Source organism: Rhagoletis pomonella, unplaced genomic scaffold (assembly GCF_013731165.1).
Source record: "Rhagoletis pomonella isolate Grant_MI unplaced genomic scaffold, Rhpom_1.0 Rhpom_scaffold_00002, whole genome shotgun sequence".
NCBI lineage: Eukaryota > Metazoa > Arthropoda > Insecta > Diptera > Tephritidae > Rhagoletis > Rhagoletis pomonella.
Genome location: NW_023458556.1, coordinates 70,043,428 through 70,058,760, shown reverse-complemented (window position 1 = coordinate 70,058,760; position 15,333 = coordinate 70,043,428). Strand labels below are relative to the sequence as shown.

The 15,333-nt window shown below is 37.2% G+C and overlaps 2 protein-coding genes across 3 annotated transcripts in view; one reads left to right on the top strand and one right to left on the bottom strand.

Annotated features, from left to right (window-relative positions):
- Positions 1-15,333, bottom strand: part of LOC118734029 (maestro heat-like repeat-containing protein family member 1) — a 145,886-nt gene that overhangs the window by 40,202 nt on the left and 90,351 nt on the right. Inside the window, exons 1-2 of one of the 2 annotated variants that reach the window (XM_036463717.1) lie at positions 11,173-11,324; positions 10,916-11,093 (exon numbers count right to left, since the gene is read on the bottom strand). In XM_036463717.1, coding sequence (XP_036319610.1) covers positions 10,916-11,093; positions 11,173-11,263 — 269 coding nt within the window. In that variant the 5' untranslated portion in view covers positions 11,264-11,324. Of the gene's footprint in view, positions 1-10,915; positions 11,094-11,172; positions 11,325-15,333 lie in introns of those variants that run through there. The other variant, XM_036463718.1, reaches the window with a different exon arrangement.
- Positions 5,278-6,260, top strand: LOC118734030. The gene is made up of 2 exons (XM_036463719.1): positions 5,278-6,031; positions 6,132-6,260. The coding sequence occupies exons 1-2, from the start codon at positions 5,567-5,569 to the stop codon at positions 6,192-6,194; spliced, it is 528 nt and encodes a 175-aa protein (XP_036319612.1). The 5' UTR covers positions 5,278-5,566; the 3' UTR covers positions 6,195-6,260.

The following is a 15,333-nucleotide window of genomic DNA, read 5'->3' as shown; positions in this document are numbered from 1 at the left end:
TCAATTAATCTTGCCTATTATTACCTATTCTGAGTTGATATACAGCAAGTTCGACTCCAGGTGTTCTCATAAAATTGATACCTTATTTAATAATGTTACGCGCTATGTTTATGGAATACGGAAATTTGACCATATATCCGCTTGGAGGTCTTGTTTACTAGGATGTGACATTTCTGATTACTCAAAAGCCTTAAACTGTATCTATCTTTTTAAACTGTTGAGTTCAAAGGAGCGACATTTCCTTTAAGAAAAACTGATCTTTACAAAATCTGTGCGTTCTTATGACCTAATTGTGCCTGTCTTTAAACTTATGAACTCCACAAGACTTTTCTTCATCAATGCTATTCGATTTTGGAACTCTATACCTGCTACCATTGGGCGCAAAATCAGCAGAAGCAACTTCAAAAATAATTTTAAAGAATGGACACGAAAAATTTTGGTCAGCCGAAAATCATTCTAGCAACATATTACATAACCTAAGAAAAAAGGTTTCTGTTTCACCATCTTCTTTATTAAGCTTACTACATTAAAAAAAATTTTTTTTTTCAATTATCTTCATTATAAACAAAATGGCGCCATTTACATTTGAGCCCTCTCATTAAGCTATGGACACCCGTTTTTGTGAAGGTATCTGCTGCTCTCTGCCAATTAATTTCGAAATGCTACTAGTGTTAGATTTCTTCTTTCGTTTTTAACTATTTTCTTTCAATAATTTTCAACGGGTCGCCATTGTGAAGAGTTTGATGGGTTGTGGCCCTTTTGAACAATATCTACCCCATATTTGACATACCAGTTCATGGCAAGAGGGCTGTAATGGCTCAATGCTAAATCGCATCAGAACAGAACTGAGCCTTTATGTTGCTTTATGAACGACAGCCAGCGTTATTGCAAACACTTCTTCATATAATATACTTGATTTTTAGAGCCCGTGATAATACATTTTTGCTCTTCGTGCCACAGTGGCAGATGGCTTGCCACACCAAGTATATATTAGGCCAAAAAATAACAAAAACCAAGGAGCTTGTCCAATATTTTTAGCTTGAAGGCATCTTGGACTCCATTTGTCTTCGTTGCATTATAAAACTCAGCGCCCGAATGTGCTTAAAGACACATACTTTTTTTCGCTTTTTGCACAAAATTTTCTCCGCAAGCTCACACTTCGCCGAATATATTTCGAAGAATACGTAGAAGTTGCAAAAAAGTAGATACGCGAAATTAATAACGACAAAATACCCTATGAATGTGTATACTTAATTTACATTTACAGTTAGCTTTACGCAAGTGGTGAGTAAACATAATCGACTAGTTTTTTTCATGTCCATTCTTTATAATGACTTCTCTTAAAATGTATGAACCATCTATATATTTGCAATAATATATAAACAAGTGATTGTGAGCCTTGTTAACATACCATAGTGTGTGTATATGTTATATGTTTTATGCACCTGTCTTATCTCTGTTTAATTTAACGTCTTATATGCGTTTATATATATTTTAGAATATATATTAATTTTCAATACATAAATTTGAATTTTGAAAATCTGACATCAGATTCGTAATCAGAAACCCCAGAAACCCACTGGAAACGAGTTTCAATCCTTGACAATGTTTAAAACTTTCAGTATCAACGTTTTAATTTTAGTAAGTTTTTTTTGATTTGATCGCCATATTGGATCCGCCATTTTGAATTTTAAAAAATTGACTTCAGATACGTAATCGGCGACCCCAAAAACCCTTAAAACCCGTTTTAATTTTACTAGTGTCTTTTCGTTTGCATATTTTTGGGAACTAAGACCATTCTAACTGTCCCACACAGATGTATAATTTAGGGAATCTTCCCCAATAATACCAGAGTAATTATATCTAAAAAATACATTTTTAGCTGCATTTTAACATGTCACGAAAACAAAAAATTGAGAACATCAGCGTTTTTATAAAAAACCGACCAGCGCGACTCTAAAAAAACTTTTTTTCAAAAATAAAAAAATACGTGCCTCTTTTTTTTATCACAAATAACAATATTCTGATGTAGCGTTTATGAATTTCCAAAAAGAGTGTTTTTATGAACCCCTCTAATATACATATTTGTATTGCGGCATCCAAACAATTATACATATTGTAGTTCTTTAACTATTAGGCGAGACCATTAACTAATCGTTCATATGTATATATTTAGGTTGCGGATTAACATTATAACTGCTTCAACTTTACCAAATGTACAGACACTGCTTCCGGTTTGTTTTTGAAAGCCAAAAGCCCCTTTCAAGGAAGAGAGGGGGGAGGCAAATAATTTATGTACGGAGGATACGAAGCGTTATCACTCTGACTCTAAACGTGATCGATGTTCCGAGCCGACGCCTGGTGGCTCTGATTGTTCTCCAGTTTCTCGCAACTCTCCGGGATCGAAGAGTTCCAGCTGCTGCCAAGTGTGCTCAACCAGCAAATGTTTTTGTTTAACAAACTCATAAGTATTCAATCTGACCATGGGGAAAACATTAAGACAATTCTAAGTAATCAGCACCTTTCTCAACAAAATCCAGGATTTTGATCCGCCAGGCGACAGCGCTATAGATGAAGAATCAGAATTTCTTTAAGAGAGATTAAGTAATGGTGGCAGGCACGAGTCGCTATAGAACCGGAAGGGCACCTGAATCTGTTCACCTCTCAAGATAGTAACACGGAAGGTTTTGATGACCGCGTAGAATTCAACTTCGCTCCAGCAACGTCTGAGCAAGAGCAACGAATTGCAAAAGCATATCCGATAGCTGTTAAGTACGGAGTAGAATGTCAGAGATTATGTCAAGATGGTTGGCATAACATCCGATACGCGGAATCGCAAAAAAAGTTTCAGGCATATCCGGGTTTCAGCTCCTTGAAGGTTAATAGCCTTTTGGCATAAATAACGTCAAAGTGGAAGGCAGTGTCACTTTTAGAAAGATTTGATTTGACACTAGCGGCCCTATCAAATGGGCTAATTCAGCGGGGTATTGCTTTTCAATATCTGCCAAATAATCTTCCAGAAGAGGCGAAAAAATTATTAGGGAAAGAATATGTTGCCACGGCATATTTCCATATACCGATATACAAAAAAATTGACGTTATCTGTCAATGACGTATCATGGCACAACATACGAAATGACATGCCTACCTTTTGGGCTAGCACATCAATTGAGATAAAAAGGTCTTCGATTTCTAGTCCATTTAGACGACTTTTTGCTCATCCATCAGGAATCTCAAACTCTGATTGAACAGGCTCATTATGAGAGGAAATTTCTAAACGACTTAGGATGGCAGATAAACCAAGGAAAATCGTCTATGGTCGCAACAACAGAATTGGAATATTTGGGAGTAACTTGGAGTACAATAAAAAACACAAAACGTCTATCATGGGCAAAGTGGCGCAACTGAAAAGCGCGTTGCTGATTCTCTTAGAGAAAAGTCAATGGAGCTGGAAAGATGCCAACATTATTCTGGGGAAACTTAACTTTGCGTCTTTTGTTGTACCCCTCGATCGCCTTCACTTTGCAAATATCGCTGTCATTCCGGAAGCTGCGCGGAGAGAATTGACATGGTGGTTAGAGAACTCTCAGTCATCACTTATGGGGCAATTGGACTCAACCTCAACAAACGTGGCACATCAACATGAAGGAGCTATGGACTGTATACGAGGAACTGCAACGTTCGGGCTCCATAAAATTTTTTGGAAAACAGTGATGCTGCAAACAGACAATCGAACGGGCGTAGCATACATCGTGAAGCAAGGAGGCACCAAATCAATGGGTCTTCTAGAAATTTCGAGGAAAATTCCTCTCCTTTGCGAGAGGAAAAACTGTTTTCTGATTGCCCGTCACGTTCCAGGTCAATACAACGGAATAGCTTATCGAGGGCAAAAGCTCTTCCCGAATGGCACCTCAGAAGAGAATGCTTGTCAATGATCTTTCAACTTTTCGGCACTCCAGAGATATATCTCTTTGCGTCAAAAAGATCTGCAGTTGTGGACGCATATGTAAGCGAGGATGCGACGGATTCCCAAAGCTAATTTACCGACGCTTTCAACATGCGGTGGAAAAGCAAGCTAGGTGGGATTCTCCCTCCACCGGCACTCATTCCACGGATACTTCAGCACTTGCAAAAAGAGGGCTGTTATCTGGCGCCAGTATGGGACAATGCTTTCTGGATTCTTTTTTTTTTTGATTGTACAGGCCACAGGCCAGGGTGATCATTCTGGGTTCTTGCTCTTCGACGAATAGTTGTGGTACAAACCTTTTCACATACCAAGCCTAACAGAGAATTTGATCGACCTACAGACAAACCGGCCTCCACTGGGTGTAGACAACCTAAAGTTGGCGGTTTGGAAGGTTCGGGCTGGGAAAAGTTTATAGAAGAATGGACGCAGAGCTAAAGCTTCTGGAATCATCATGGAGAGAGTCGACACTTGAGATCTACCAGCAGGCATGGTCAAGATGGTGTAGCTGGGCTCGCAAGAATAATGTTTTGATGGATAATCCAGAGGCACACTCAGTGGCAAAGTACCTGTGGCATCTTTACGGAACCATAACTACTACTAGCGCCAAGATAGATAGCATTTAACAGGTCTGTGGTTGTAAATTTTTTAAACCCTCTTCGCTTAGAGGAACTCTCATCTCATCCGCTAATAAAGAGTTCTAGGAGGTATATTCGCTGCTAATCCGTCTACTATTTAAGAAGGCAATTACCTGGGAAATAGAAGGTTTCCTTAATTATTTACGTACTTATGAATTTAATAAAAACAATATATTTGCCGTGTCTAGACATACTTCCATCCTATTGCTACTGGCATATGGTAGAAGAGTACGTGACTCAACACTATTGACTATAAATGAAGGAACTTTTGAGGACAAGGGGGATTCAAGATTCCAACAGCAGTCTGGCTGGCTGCTTCAAAAGGAAACTGAAAATGAAGATTTAATGCTTGATTTAGTGAGAACGCTAATTGCCCTCTGGGAAGACCGCAGAAAAAATTTGGATAATTTATTTATTACTACAAGGGGTTCGGCGAGAAGCGCATCACGTTCGGTCATTGCAGGAGGGATAAGAACCATCTTCAAAGAGGCGGGAATTTCTGCGTCAGTAGCAACGGATCTCTGGATCACAAATAGCTGTAATATAGATAAAGTGTTACAAAGAGGAAACTGAAGATCTAAGAATACATTTTTCAATCATTATTTTAAAGAAATAGCTATGGCTAAATCGTGCAGTAAAAACAAGTTTGCCAAGTCTTTCACGCCGTTATTCACAGTGGTCTTGAAACAATGATAGGTATGACTAAAATGCCAACCAAAACTGCTTGCATACCTGTTTTGGAAGGCACCCATACACCATTATGCAGTTGGAATTAAAATCATATCTGCTCCTATGCCTAAAATATTGTCAAATGAAAATTTGGAAAAAATTTAACTGCAATTGTTAGTATTTCTTGTTCAACAGAGTATTCTAAAGTTATCGTTTTGTATATTAGTGTAAAAAAAAACAGATAGTATTTTTCTCGATGATAATATTTCTGGTGTAAGCTATTTGATTGCACATCATGTCTTCTATAAGTCATCCGCAACATAAGTGTAATCACGAAGAGAACAGATTTAAAGTGTGCGCGCCTTGTGGGAGAAAGATTAAATTCGGATCGTCAAAACCTTCAGAATTTAATATAACCGGAAAATTGGAGTGTCTTATTAAAAAATACGTTAGTGAAAATTTTAGATTGACCAATTCGAAGTTCCCATTAGGCATTTGTGGTACATGTCGTAGGGTTCTCTGTGACCGAGATAAGGATATACCAAATGCAACGCGGCCTCTTCCAAACATGCCTAACTATGAAGATTCGACAAAAGAAACAAGAACAACTTCATGCTCTTGTTATATCTGGCTCACTGCTCGGGCAACCAGCCATCCAAAAGTTATACAAGGGAGAGCACATACCTTAAATGTATTGAGTGAAAAAAACTCCACCAATGGGTTGACTGCTTTGTCAGTTGGGTCAGAATTAAAAAATCATGTAAGTAAACTCGCTAAAGCCTTCCGAAGCACAGAAATGTCGGAAACATTAAAAATTCACGTGCTTCTAAATCATTTGGAACATTGTCTGCATTTTTTAGGCAACGACAGCTTCGGAATGTGGTCGGAGCAAGCTGGAGAATCCATTCATGGCGTATTTTTAAGATTTTGGCTCAATTATAAAGTTAATTCGATTGACGACCCTAAATATATAATCAATTAAAAAAAAAACTGTCGTTGAATTTTCATCAAAATACATATGAATTTATATAAAATAATATTTTATATTGACTTTGTAAATTTATAAAATTTATGCAATAAGAATTATTAAAATATGCAATTATGTAATATTATCTCTTGAATAACTAAGTTAAAATATTTTATGCTTATATAAGAAAGTGTTATAATTATATTACCATAGACCTTCGCGATTATATAACTGGATTTGGAAAGTTCTAGATCAACATTTTATAATATTTTAAGCATAGGAGCAGATGGAATTTTATTTTCAACGAAATTTTGATCTATGATTATGTACAAAGACAGTTATGTAAGCCGTTTTGGTTGGCATTTTAGTTATAGCTATGGTTGCTTCAAGACCACTGTGTAGTGTAAACCTAATTTTAGGTGAAACATTTCATTAAAATAGAGCATTGTAAAAATTAAATACAAAGAACTTGGTTTTATTCAGTCACAGTACGCTTCAGTCCTAAACAGAACTGTTTATCCCCCCAAGGGTAAAAAACCACAAACTTTCATTGCCTTGCCGACTGGGTCAATTCAAGCTACTGAAATAAAAAGGTCACTTGCCGCCCGTCCCGTCAAACACAGAGATGTTACAGCAACGCACAAGGGTGCTGTGTTGCTCAGTGAACATGGAAAGTGGTTTAAGCTACGGCTAAAACCTAAAACCCCCGAAGAGTAAAAACGGTTTTATATTTGGCGTAGCATCGAAAGTGAGCGAATCAACTTCGGAGTGCAGTGGAATATTCGTCAGCCCAGTGGTGACTGTAGTTTTTTCAATAATATTTGTGAAGCTATTTTCTATTAAGAAGTTAAATTGAAGTTTGTGTGGCGTAATTTATGTTTGAATTTTGTGCATAAATTTAGTTTTGCAGCTAAGAGAAAGCAGCTTTGTGTGTTTTTAACTTTGACTTGTGAGTAAGTTGCTTGACGGTGGAATCTCTTTTCTTATTCTTAAGACTGCGGACGCTTCGGCGTCGAGTGTCCAAAATGACGTGCGCATCTTTGAAAAACGCGCAGGCCAATTTGGGCAAAACCAGTAAAACAAGGCAGAAAAGGGCATCTAACTCCTTAAATTCGAAATGAATAATTTAGTTGAAAATTTTAGTGACTCAAGTGAGAGTGTGAGCTGTAAAGAGCTTCCACCGTTCAGAGGCATGCTTGTTAAGGGAGGTTCGCTTGTGGATTTAGTACAGGCTAGTGATGTGTTTTCAGGTGGTAATAATACATTCGTGGCAAATAAAATGGGATGGCCTGTCTCCTCCGATTTTGTCAGTGCAGGTTTTAATGTTTCTAATGCTAATGCTAGCGGTAGTGTGGGTGCGGATTGCACTAATGCGAATAGAGCGAGTACAAGTAAGAATGCCAACTCCAGCAATAAAGTGGATGGTAAACGAAATTTTCCGGATAGCCATCGCAGTTATGAAAGCCCGAAGCATAAATGCGATTTTAAGGGTGATACGGTCCTTATGGATACCTCTAAAAGTGCTGGTTTTAAAAGTAAGGGTGCTAAAAATGGACTTTTCTTGTTTGGTAAAATTCGTAAATTATGTGTCAAAAGGCTAAAAGATATTGTGGCGATTGGTAGGTGTCTCTACAATTTTTTTTATACAATTGAAGATGCAAGTTTGGCTAACACTGACTTGCAGTACACGGCCATTAGGGCCTTCATTCCGCGAAGATTTTTGGAAACCTACGGGGTCATAAAAGAGGTACCGCTGGATTTTCTTGACGACGAAATCTTAGGGAGTATTCATTCAGACTAGAGATGGGCACGGGCCGGGCTTTTGGCAGGGGACCGGCGGGCCTCTGCGTAAGCACGCGGGTACTGGCCGGAATATTTGCTGTCAGCACGAACTTGTGCGTGCATGGGCATTTCATAAAAGCACGAATAAGCACGAAAAAGACCGCTGCTAATACTACAAATTTAGATAAGATTTTGTTTTTATACAAAAAAAAATAGTACATATTAAAACTCTTTTGATAAGAGAAAACCAAAAAACAAATATTTGTAAACCGATAGAAAAAATAAGATACTTAGTAGTTTTGTTTACATATCTGTACATAAAATACATTCCACTTCCACTCCCAGAAAATATATAATAAAAATCTTTGATGTAAAAAATTGATTCGCATAAGTAAATATACATACATAAACACAAAATTAAAAATATGTACATATGTATACATACAATAAAAGTTGGCTCTTTATTTCCGGGCTGGACGTGTCCCGTCGTGCCGGGACGGGCCGGGCCGGGCCCAACTAAAATTCTTAACGTGCGGGATCGTGCGCGTTTTTGAAAGTTGATTTTGCACTCGTGTCGGGCCGGGCCTGAAAATTTAGGCCCGTGCCCATTTCTAATTCGGACATTTCAATGCTTTCGGTCGCTAGAATTACTAGAAGACCTGTTGAACAATGACAAATTCATTCCCAGTCTGTCCATTATTTATTCCGGACTGTCAGAAGTTTTCGTCTCGATTTTAGAGTAAACCATTTTTCCCCGTAGCGGAACAATGTTTTAAGTGTGGGCGTCTAGGGCATACCAAACTCTCGTGTAAGTCTGTGGCAAGGAGAAGTTCTGCACAGATAAGTGTACTAGTACAAACCCGAATTGCATTTTATGTGGAAGCAACAGTCACTTGCCGTTTAATAAAAACAAATGCCCCAGCTGGGAAAGAGAAAGGCAGGTCATCGAGGGTACTAAATGGGAGAGAACCGGTGAAATAGAAAAACTGTTGAGTCAACAAATTACTAAGCTCAGCATTGATGCGGAGAAGCCTACGGTAAAGGCTTTGGGGAATTTATTAAAAACAAAGGTAGATGAGAGACTTATCGTTAATCAAAATCACAATGACAATAAAGCGCGTACAGTTTAACTGCCAGAGTCTTAAATAGAGACTACTTATATAGATTTTTTTAATGAATCACACTCAGAACACAGTGGTATCCATAGGATTTGGTATCCATAACCAAATAATGTAACTATAACCAAATCATGTGTCGAGAGAAACATTTTTAGTTGACATAACTAAACTATTTTCTCAGTCGTAACAATATTGACATAGTGGTCCTTTACGAGTTTTTTTCTTCTTGGGGACATTAAAGAAGGGCATAAGTTAATTAATTTCAAAATTCAGAGCTGATGTTTACGGAGGGGTAGCTATTGGTGGCAGAAAACAAAACATTCGTTTGAAGATGATCTGGTATAACTCTAATTTTTGATGTTGTAGTGGCTAAGACCACGAATCTTCTTCAAAATTTTATTATGGTTTAGGCATATTTTCCTCCTACGTTGAACAGGTATCTGTTTGACTACGAAGTAAATCGTTTAATGCTTTGTTTGGAAGGGCGTAAAAACGCCCTACTCTTGGGCGATTTAAACACGAAATCTAGGGCGTGGGTCAGTCCCAGGGACCTCCCCAAGGGAAGGGTCCTGCGGAGTGCTATCGAAAAGGCCCAATTTAAATGCTTGAAAGACGGAAGTCCAATGTTTGCCAAAAAACAAGAACAGTCCTGGGGGTTTGTCGGTTTTACACCTTTCTTTCATAAACTCGGCATGTCAGCTTAACTGGAAAGTATGTCCTGTCTTTATTGGTGGTTTCGGGCTTGTAAGTGATGAGGGTATAAATGATATCTGCAATGCCATTAGTAGTGAGGTTAGTAAGAGAACAATTGACCTCAATTGGATAAAGGGTTCCCTTCGTGCGTGGAGGAATGAGGGGATTGAGAAACAATATCGATTGTTGTTTGCTTGTAGGAAAAAGGCCAGGCGATCAGTGTCAGAATCTGATAGCAATCGGGCTAAAATCGATGAGTTAAACGAGGTTTGTAAACAGTGTGAAAGGTAGTCAATATAATAATAATAGATTGGCGCTTACTAAACATATGTTAGTGTTTGGCTGAGCTTCTCCTCCGATTTGTGGTGTTCGCCCTGATGTTGTCACACAAAGGGAAGGGACCTACAGTTTTACGCCGAATCCGAACGGCGATTGTATTTTTATAAGAATCTGTTTTTAATGGCGGAAATACACTCGGAGGTTTGCCATTGCCTGAGAAGGGGCGACCGATATATATATACTAATAGATACGTTAGTCCAAAAGTTATGATTTTGCTGCTAAAGAGGTGGTTGGTTGCAAAACCAGACCACGACCAATCGTTACGACAGTGAGTATTGAGGAGGTCCGGATAACACTTGAAATATGGAGGGAACACTTCTCGAAACGTTTTGGTGCCGTTTGTATGCCAGCGAGGCTGTTCAAAGTCGGCGGCAAAAAACTCGTTGCTGAGCGAGATTAAGTCATAAAATAAATCCCCGAAGAAGTACTTTACCCGATTCCACAGAATAAAGTCCTCTCGACGACATTGTAAGAAAGACTAACCCCTTTTATGACCGATTCTTCGTGGAATTTACAGCATTTGATAGCACGAGAGGAAGCTGCCTTTACGCCGCCAGGTCTAAATATGGGATTCCTTCAAAACTAATACGGATAATTAGAGTAGAGTTGAGCTCGATTTTAACTCCGTTCAAATTGGGAAGTATCTATCCATTCGAGACAAACGGGGCTTAGACAAGGCGACTTACTCGAATTCTGCGTTAAACACACATTTAGAAATAATTTCATCAACATATACAAACTCACTTTAACAATGTGATGACTGTTTGTTCTGGCAACTTGGGGTTTCTTCCTCGATAGTCCACAAGTATGTCAGTGGCGCGCGCCGGATGTGTTTCTAATATTTTTATAAGCGAACTTTTGATGGCCGTGCGCACAGTTTCATCCTTGTCCGCAAGGCCTTCGAATAGATTGTTTAGAATACCTGAAAAAAAGAAAACATTTAAAGATAAGAAATCACGTTAAAAAATAATTTTATCAAACATTGAAAGTCTGTTTGTTACCACTACTTATTAAAGTATGTGCATTTGTAGCCTTTGAACAGGGTGCACACCTAAATGAATTACAAGTAAGCTGGTTTGTATTTTGCTTCATTTCTTAACTCTTTGCCGCAAATACGTTTGCTGTTACCAACGAGTGAGATATGTAATGTGCATAGCGCTGCCAATGCCCCACTGAAAGTAAAACCACCAGCTGTGAGACCAGTTTGCGAATATTTTGCATAGGCGAGGAAGCCCCACAAGTAATTGAATTGGCCTATATTCACTTTTATACTTTCGTTGGTGTGTGCCGCCAGTCATACAACATATACACTGCACTACAGTCAAGCTTTTGAGAAGTGAATGTTGAATTTCTACAAACCAAAAAATTTTAAAATAGGGATTCCGGATTGTTATCGATATACCGACTTTTCAAGTCCTAATTAACTAATGCGCAAAATGTACCTAATCGAATAAGAATTCGAAAAAATATAATTTGTACCAATTTGTATTTGCGCAAATATATGTGTGGTTATTTTGCGTATAAAAAACTTTTACAGAATAAGGAGAAAGATTCGTAGTAGCTGTCCGCGTAAGCTCTAAATAAACTAACAAGTTATCAAGCGGAAAACAAATTTCAGACTTTGTTAATACGGGTAGGAACTTCCTTAAAATTTCCAAACAATTTATTTATTTATCCCATCAATTGTTTGCTATAATTACGGTGACCATATTTATGAGAGCCGAATCCGGGACAAAAAATATTTTTTCAAATTTGTTCCACAACAGCTTACAGATCTTAAAGCCTTCTTCAATGATCCTAGATGTATTAGCCCTGAAACAGTATCCTTATAGTAACATAACAAATTTGTAGGATAATTTTCTCAAGATTTGTACCCCGTAAAATTTGTTAAATTTTAGCATAATAAAGTGCAACTTTAAGTTGCCAAGGCTTACCATTAATTTTTGGCAAATTTTTTTTTTTTGTTGACGGTGTTACGCATTTTTTTCATATAAAGTTAGTATGTTCCATCATTTTTTTTAAAGAGAAGCAAATGAGCAGCACTTTCCACTCGCACTTTATAATACTCAATTTTAATGAGTTACAAAACTGCAAACCAAATTTTTTCTAAAGATTGTAATTAAAAAGATTGAAATTTCGGTGAAAATTTTCAACATTAATTTTCATATTTTTTTGCACAAAGTTGAAAATTTGTATTATATGGTTTTTGTTAGGAAAGGAGCTTTACTTTCAAAAAATAAATACTAAACATTAAATAAATCAAGGAAATATAGCCAAAACTTACTAAAATGTCGAGTCCTAATTTCTATTTTGGTCACTGTATGTATTCCTCGATTCGAATCACAGGCATTCAGATTAGAAAATAATAACTGTTTATGGAGAAAATTAGGATCATATACCAACATCACTTAAAACTCGTTCATAGGCATGCCATTTTAATGAGCTATTAAGGCGTCGAAACACCGAATACGGGACAACAAATACAGGACTTTAAAAGAAATACAGAACATTTGGCGTCCCGTATAAAATAAATAAATTACCAGGACAATGGGTCAAAACAGAGCACTGTCCCGTATAATACAGGACGGATGGTCACCGTAGCTATAATTCACTCTTCGCTTGTATAAATATGTACAATAATAATAATAATTGATTGGCGCTTTCACTATGTTAGTGTTTGGCCGGGCTTCTCCTCCGATTTGTGGCGTGCGCCTTGTTGTTCTTACACAAGGTGGAGGCACCTGCAGTTTTACGCCGACTCCGAACGGCGATTGTATTTTTATGAGAAGCTGTTCTTCACGGCAGAAATACACTCGGAAGTTTCTCATTGCCTGCAGAGGGACTACCGCTATTAGACATTTATTTTTATTTTTTGATATTGGGTTGAACCAGGCTTGAACCCTGGCCCTGCGTAATAGCGACACGACAGTGTTTCGACTATATGGAGGCAGGTGGAAATAATAGTACACCTGCACCGATTTCACTGAAACTTTACATGTGCTCAAGTTTTACTTAGAAATAGAGAAGTATGAAATTTTATAAAGATGGAATAATTTCCCGCCGTCTACTCTTGTGGGCGGAAACATTAAATTTCATCCGATTTCGATGAAATTTAGTGTGTAGTCTTTATTTTATTAGAAAAACCGAAATATAAAATATGGGCAAGATTGGAGTACTATAACGTCCAAAACTAACCAAAAATATGGGCGCAGTCATTAAATGTGATGGAATTTTGGTTAATTTTTGTTTCCTGCTTTCCACTCTCAGAAAACAAAGGTTATACTATAAAATGACTTAGGTGTAAATAATCGCCTTTTCCCAATGTTTGGTGAGATTTTTTCATTGTTCGAAAAATTCTTTTTGCGAAATTATGCAAAAAGAAGCTGAAAATCAAAAATTAAGAAATTCAAGATTTACATATATTTGCAAAGTCGCGCGCAAAGATCAAATTATATATTCGAAAACTACATAAAATTCTCCAAAACATTCGTCTAATTTCAAGACCTGACGGACCGGTACTCACACTTTTTTTTACTAATAATCTTTAACATCTACATTTCAAAGTAAATTTGGTAAATTGGTAAGAAAATAGGAAAGTACCAAATAAATGATAAATACCTTCACCCGATTAGTCGGTATCGCGTAGAGGTGTCAAACTATCGATAGTCACACCATCGATAGTTTTGATAGTTTTCAGAAAAACTATCAATATTCACGATAGTCTCGAAAAAAACAAAACTATCGATAGCTCTATCGATAGTTAGGTTGCTTTGTTTTTACAGGATCATAGTGAAATAAATATTATCTTATAAAAGTTATAATCATTCAAAATTAAATATCTGCTTAGCCAAAATACTTCTCTTTTTAGAAAGTTCAAAAACAAACACAAGTTATACAAACAAAAAAGGATTTACGATTAAGATATGTATGTATAATTTCAAAAAACTTGGGAGAGAACACTGTGCGACAGCGGCGGTGTTAAAGCTATGGAGGTTTCACTGTAATATACATACATACATATATGTAGTTGAAGGTTCATGGTATGCAACAAGTTGAAGTCACCTACATAGAAACTTTCATGTGGTTTAAATGGATAAAATAGGGTCGATGTTATTTTGGAAAATATCTCAGTTGAGTTGATAAAAAAATAAATAATGAATTTAAATATACATACATAGTATGTACATATGTACATTAAGCATTATCATTATAAAGGGTGCCCTAGACCAACCGTCCACCCCCTCTAAAATGGAAGGAAATGTTAATTTTTTGAAAAGCGCAACCGGAAGTAAAATTTTTTTAATTTGACATACACATTTTTACTACTGATTCAGATTTTAAGGATAAAAATACGTAACTTTTGTTTGCAAATTTTTTCTCGGAAGTGCCTTTTTCAACCCCCAATTGACCTTCGAACTTCAACTCGTCTTGTACTTCTAAAATGGACGAACATATTTTTATTGGAAAATGAAAAAATATGAATCACCAAGTCGGGGACGTTTTATCTTTTGGTCGTATTATCGACTTCCGGAAGTCCATTTTTTTAATACGACCTATGTATGTACATGTCTTTGCCACAGATTCGGATACGGCGCACAAAAATACACAACTTTTGTCAGAAACTTTTTTCTGGAATAGACTTCGGGTTGAAACAATGCACTTCCGGTCTGTTTAACCCACTTACGGTCGAAACCGTAAATCGGTAATTCGGCCAAAAGATAGAGCACCGTCTTAGTAATTAATTTTTTTTCGAGGGCCATTTAGGGCCGATTTCACCAACTCTGGTTTACATTAATCCCTAGTTAAACACCATTGCCGATGTTACCGACCCAATGTTATATGTATTTCAAACAAAAGTTACGCATCTTTATCCTCAGAATCTGAATCAGTAGTAAAACATGTACATATGTCTAATTTAAAAAAAGATGGACTTCCGGTTAGTTTAACCCACTTCTAGTCGAAGCCGGAAGTCGTTTATACCATCAAAAGATAGAGCATCCCCGATTTGGTATGTCATATTTTTGCGATTTTCAAAAAATAAACATTCCCCTTCATTTCCCTCCAGATGGGGTGGACGGGTTGTATATGAAAGAAAAAAGGAGTTTAACGTGTGTACTCCAAAGTACTCAGTACTCACGAAAGAACTCGAAAATGCTCAGAAC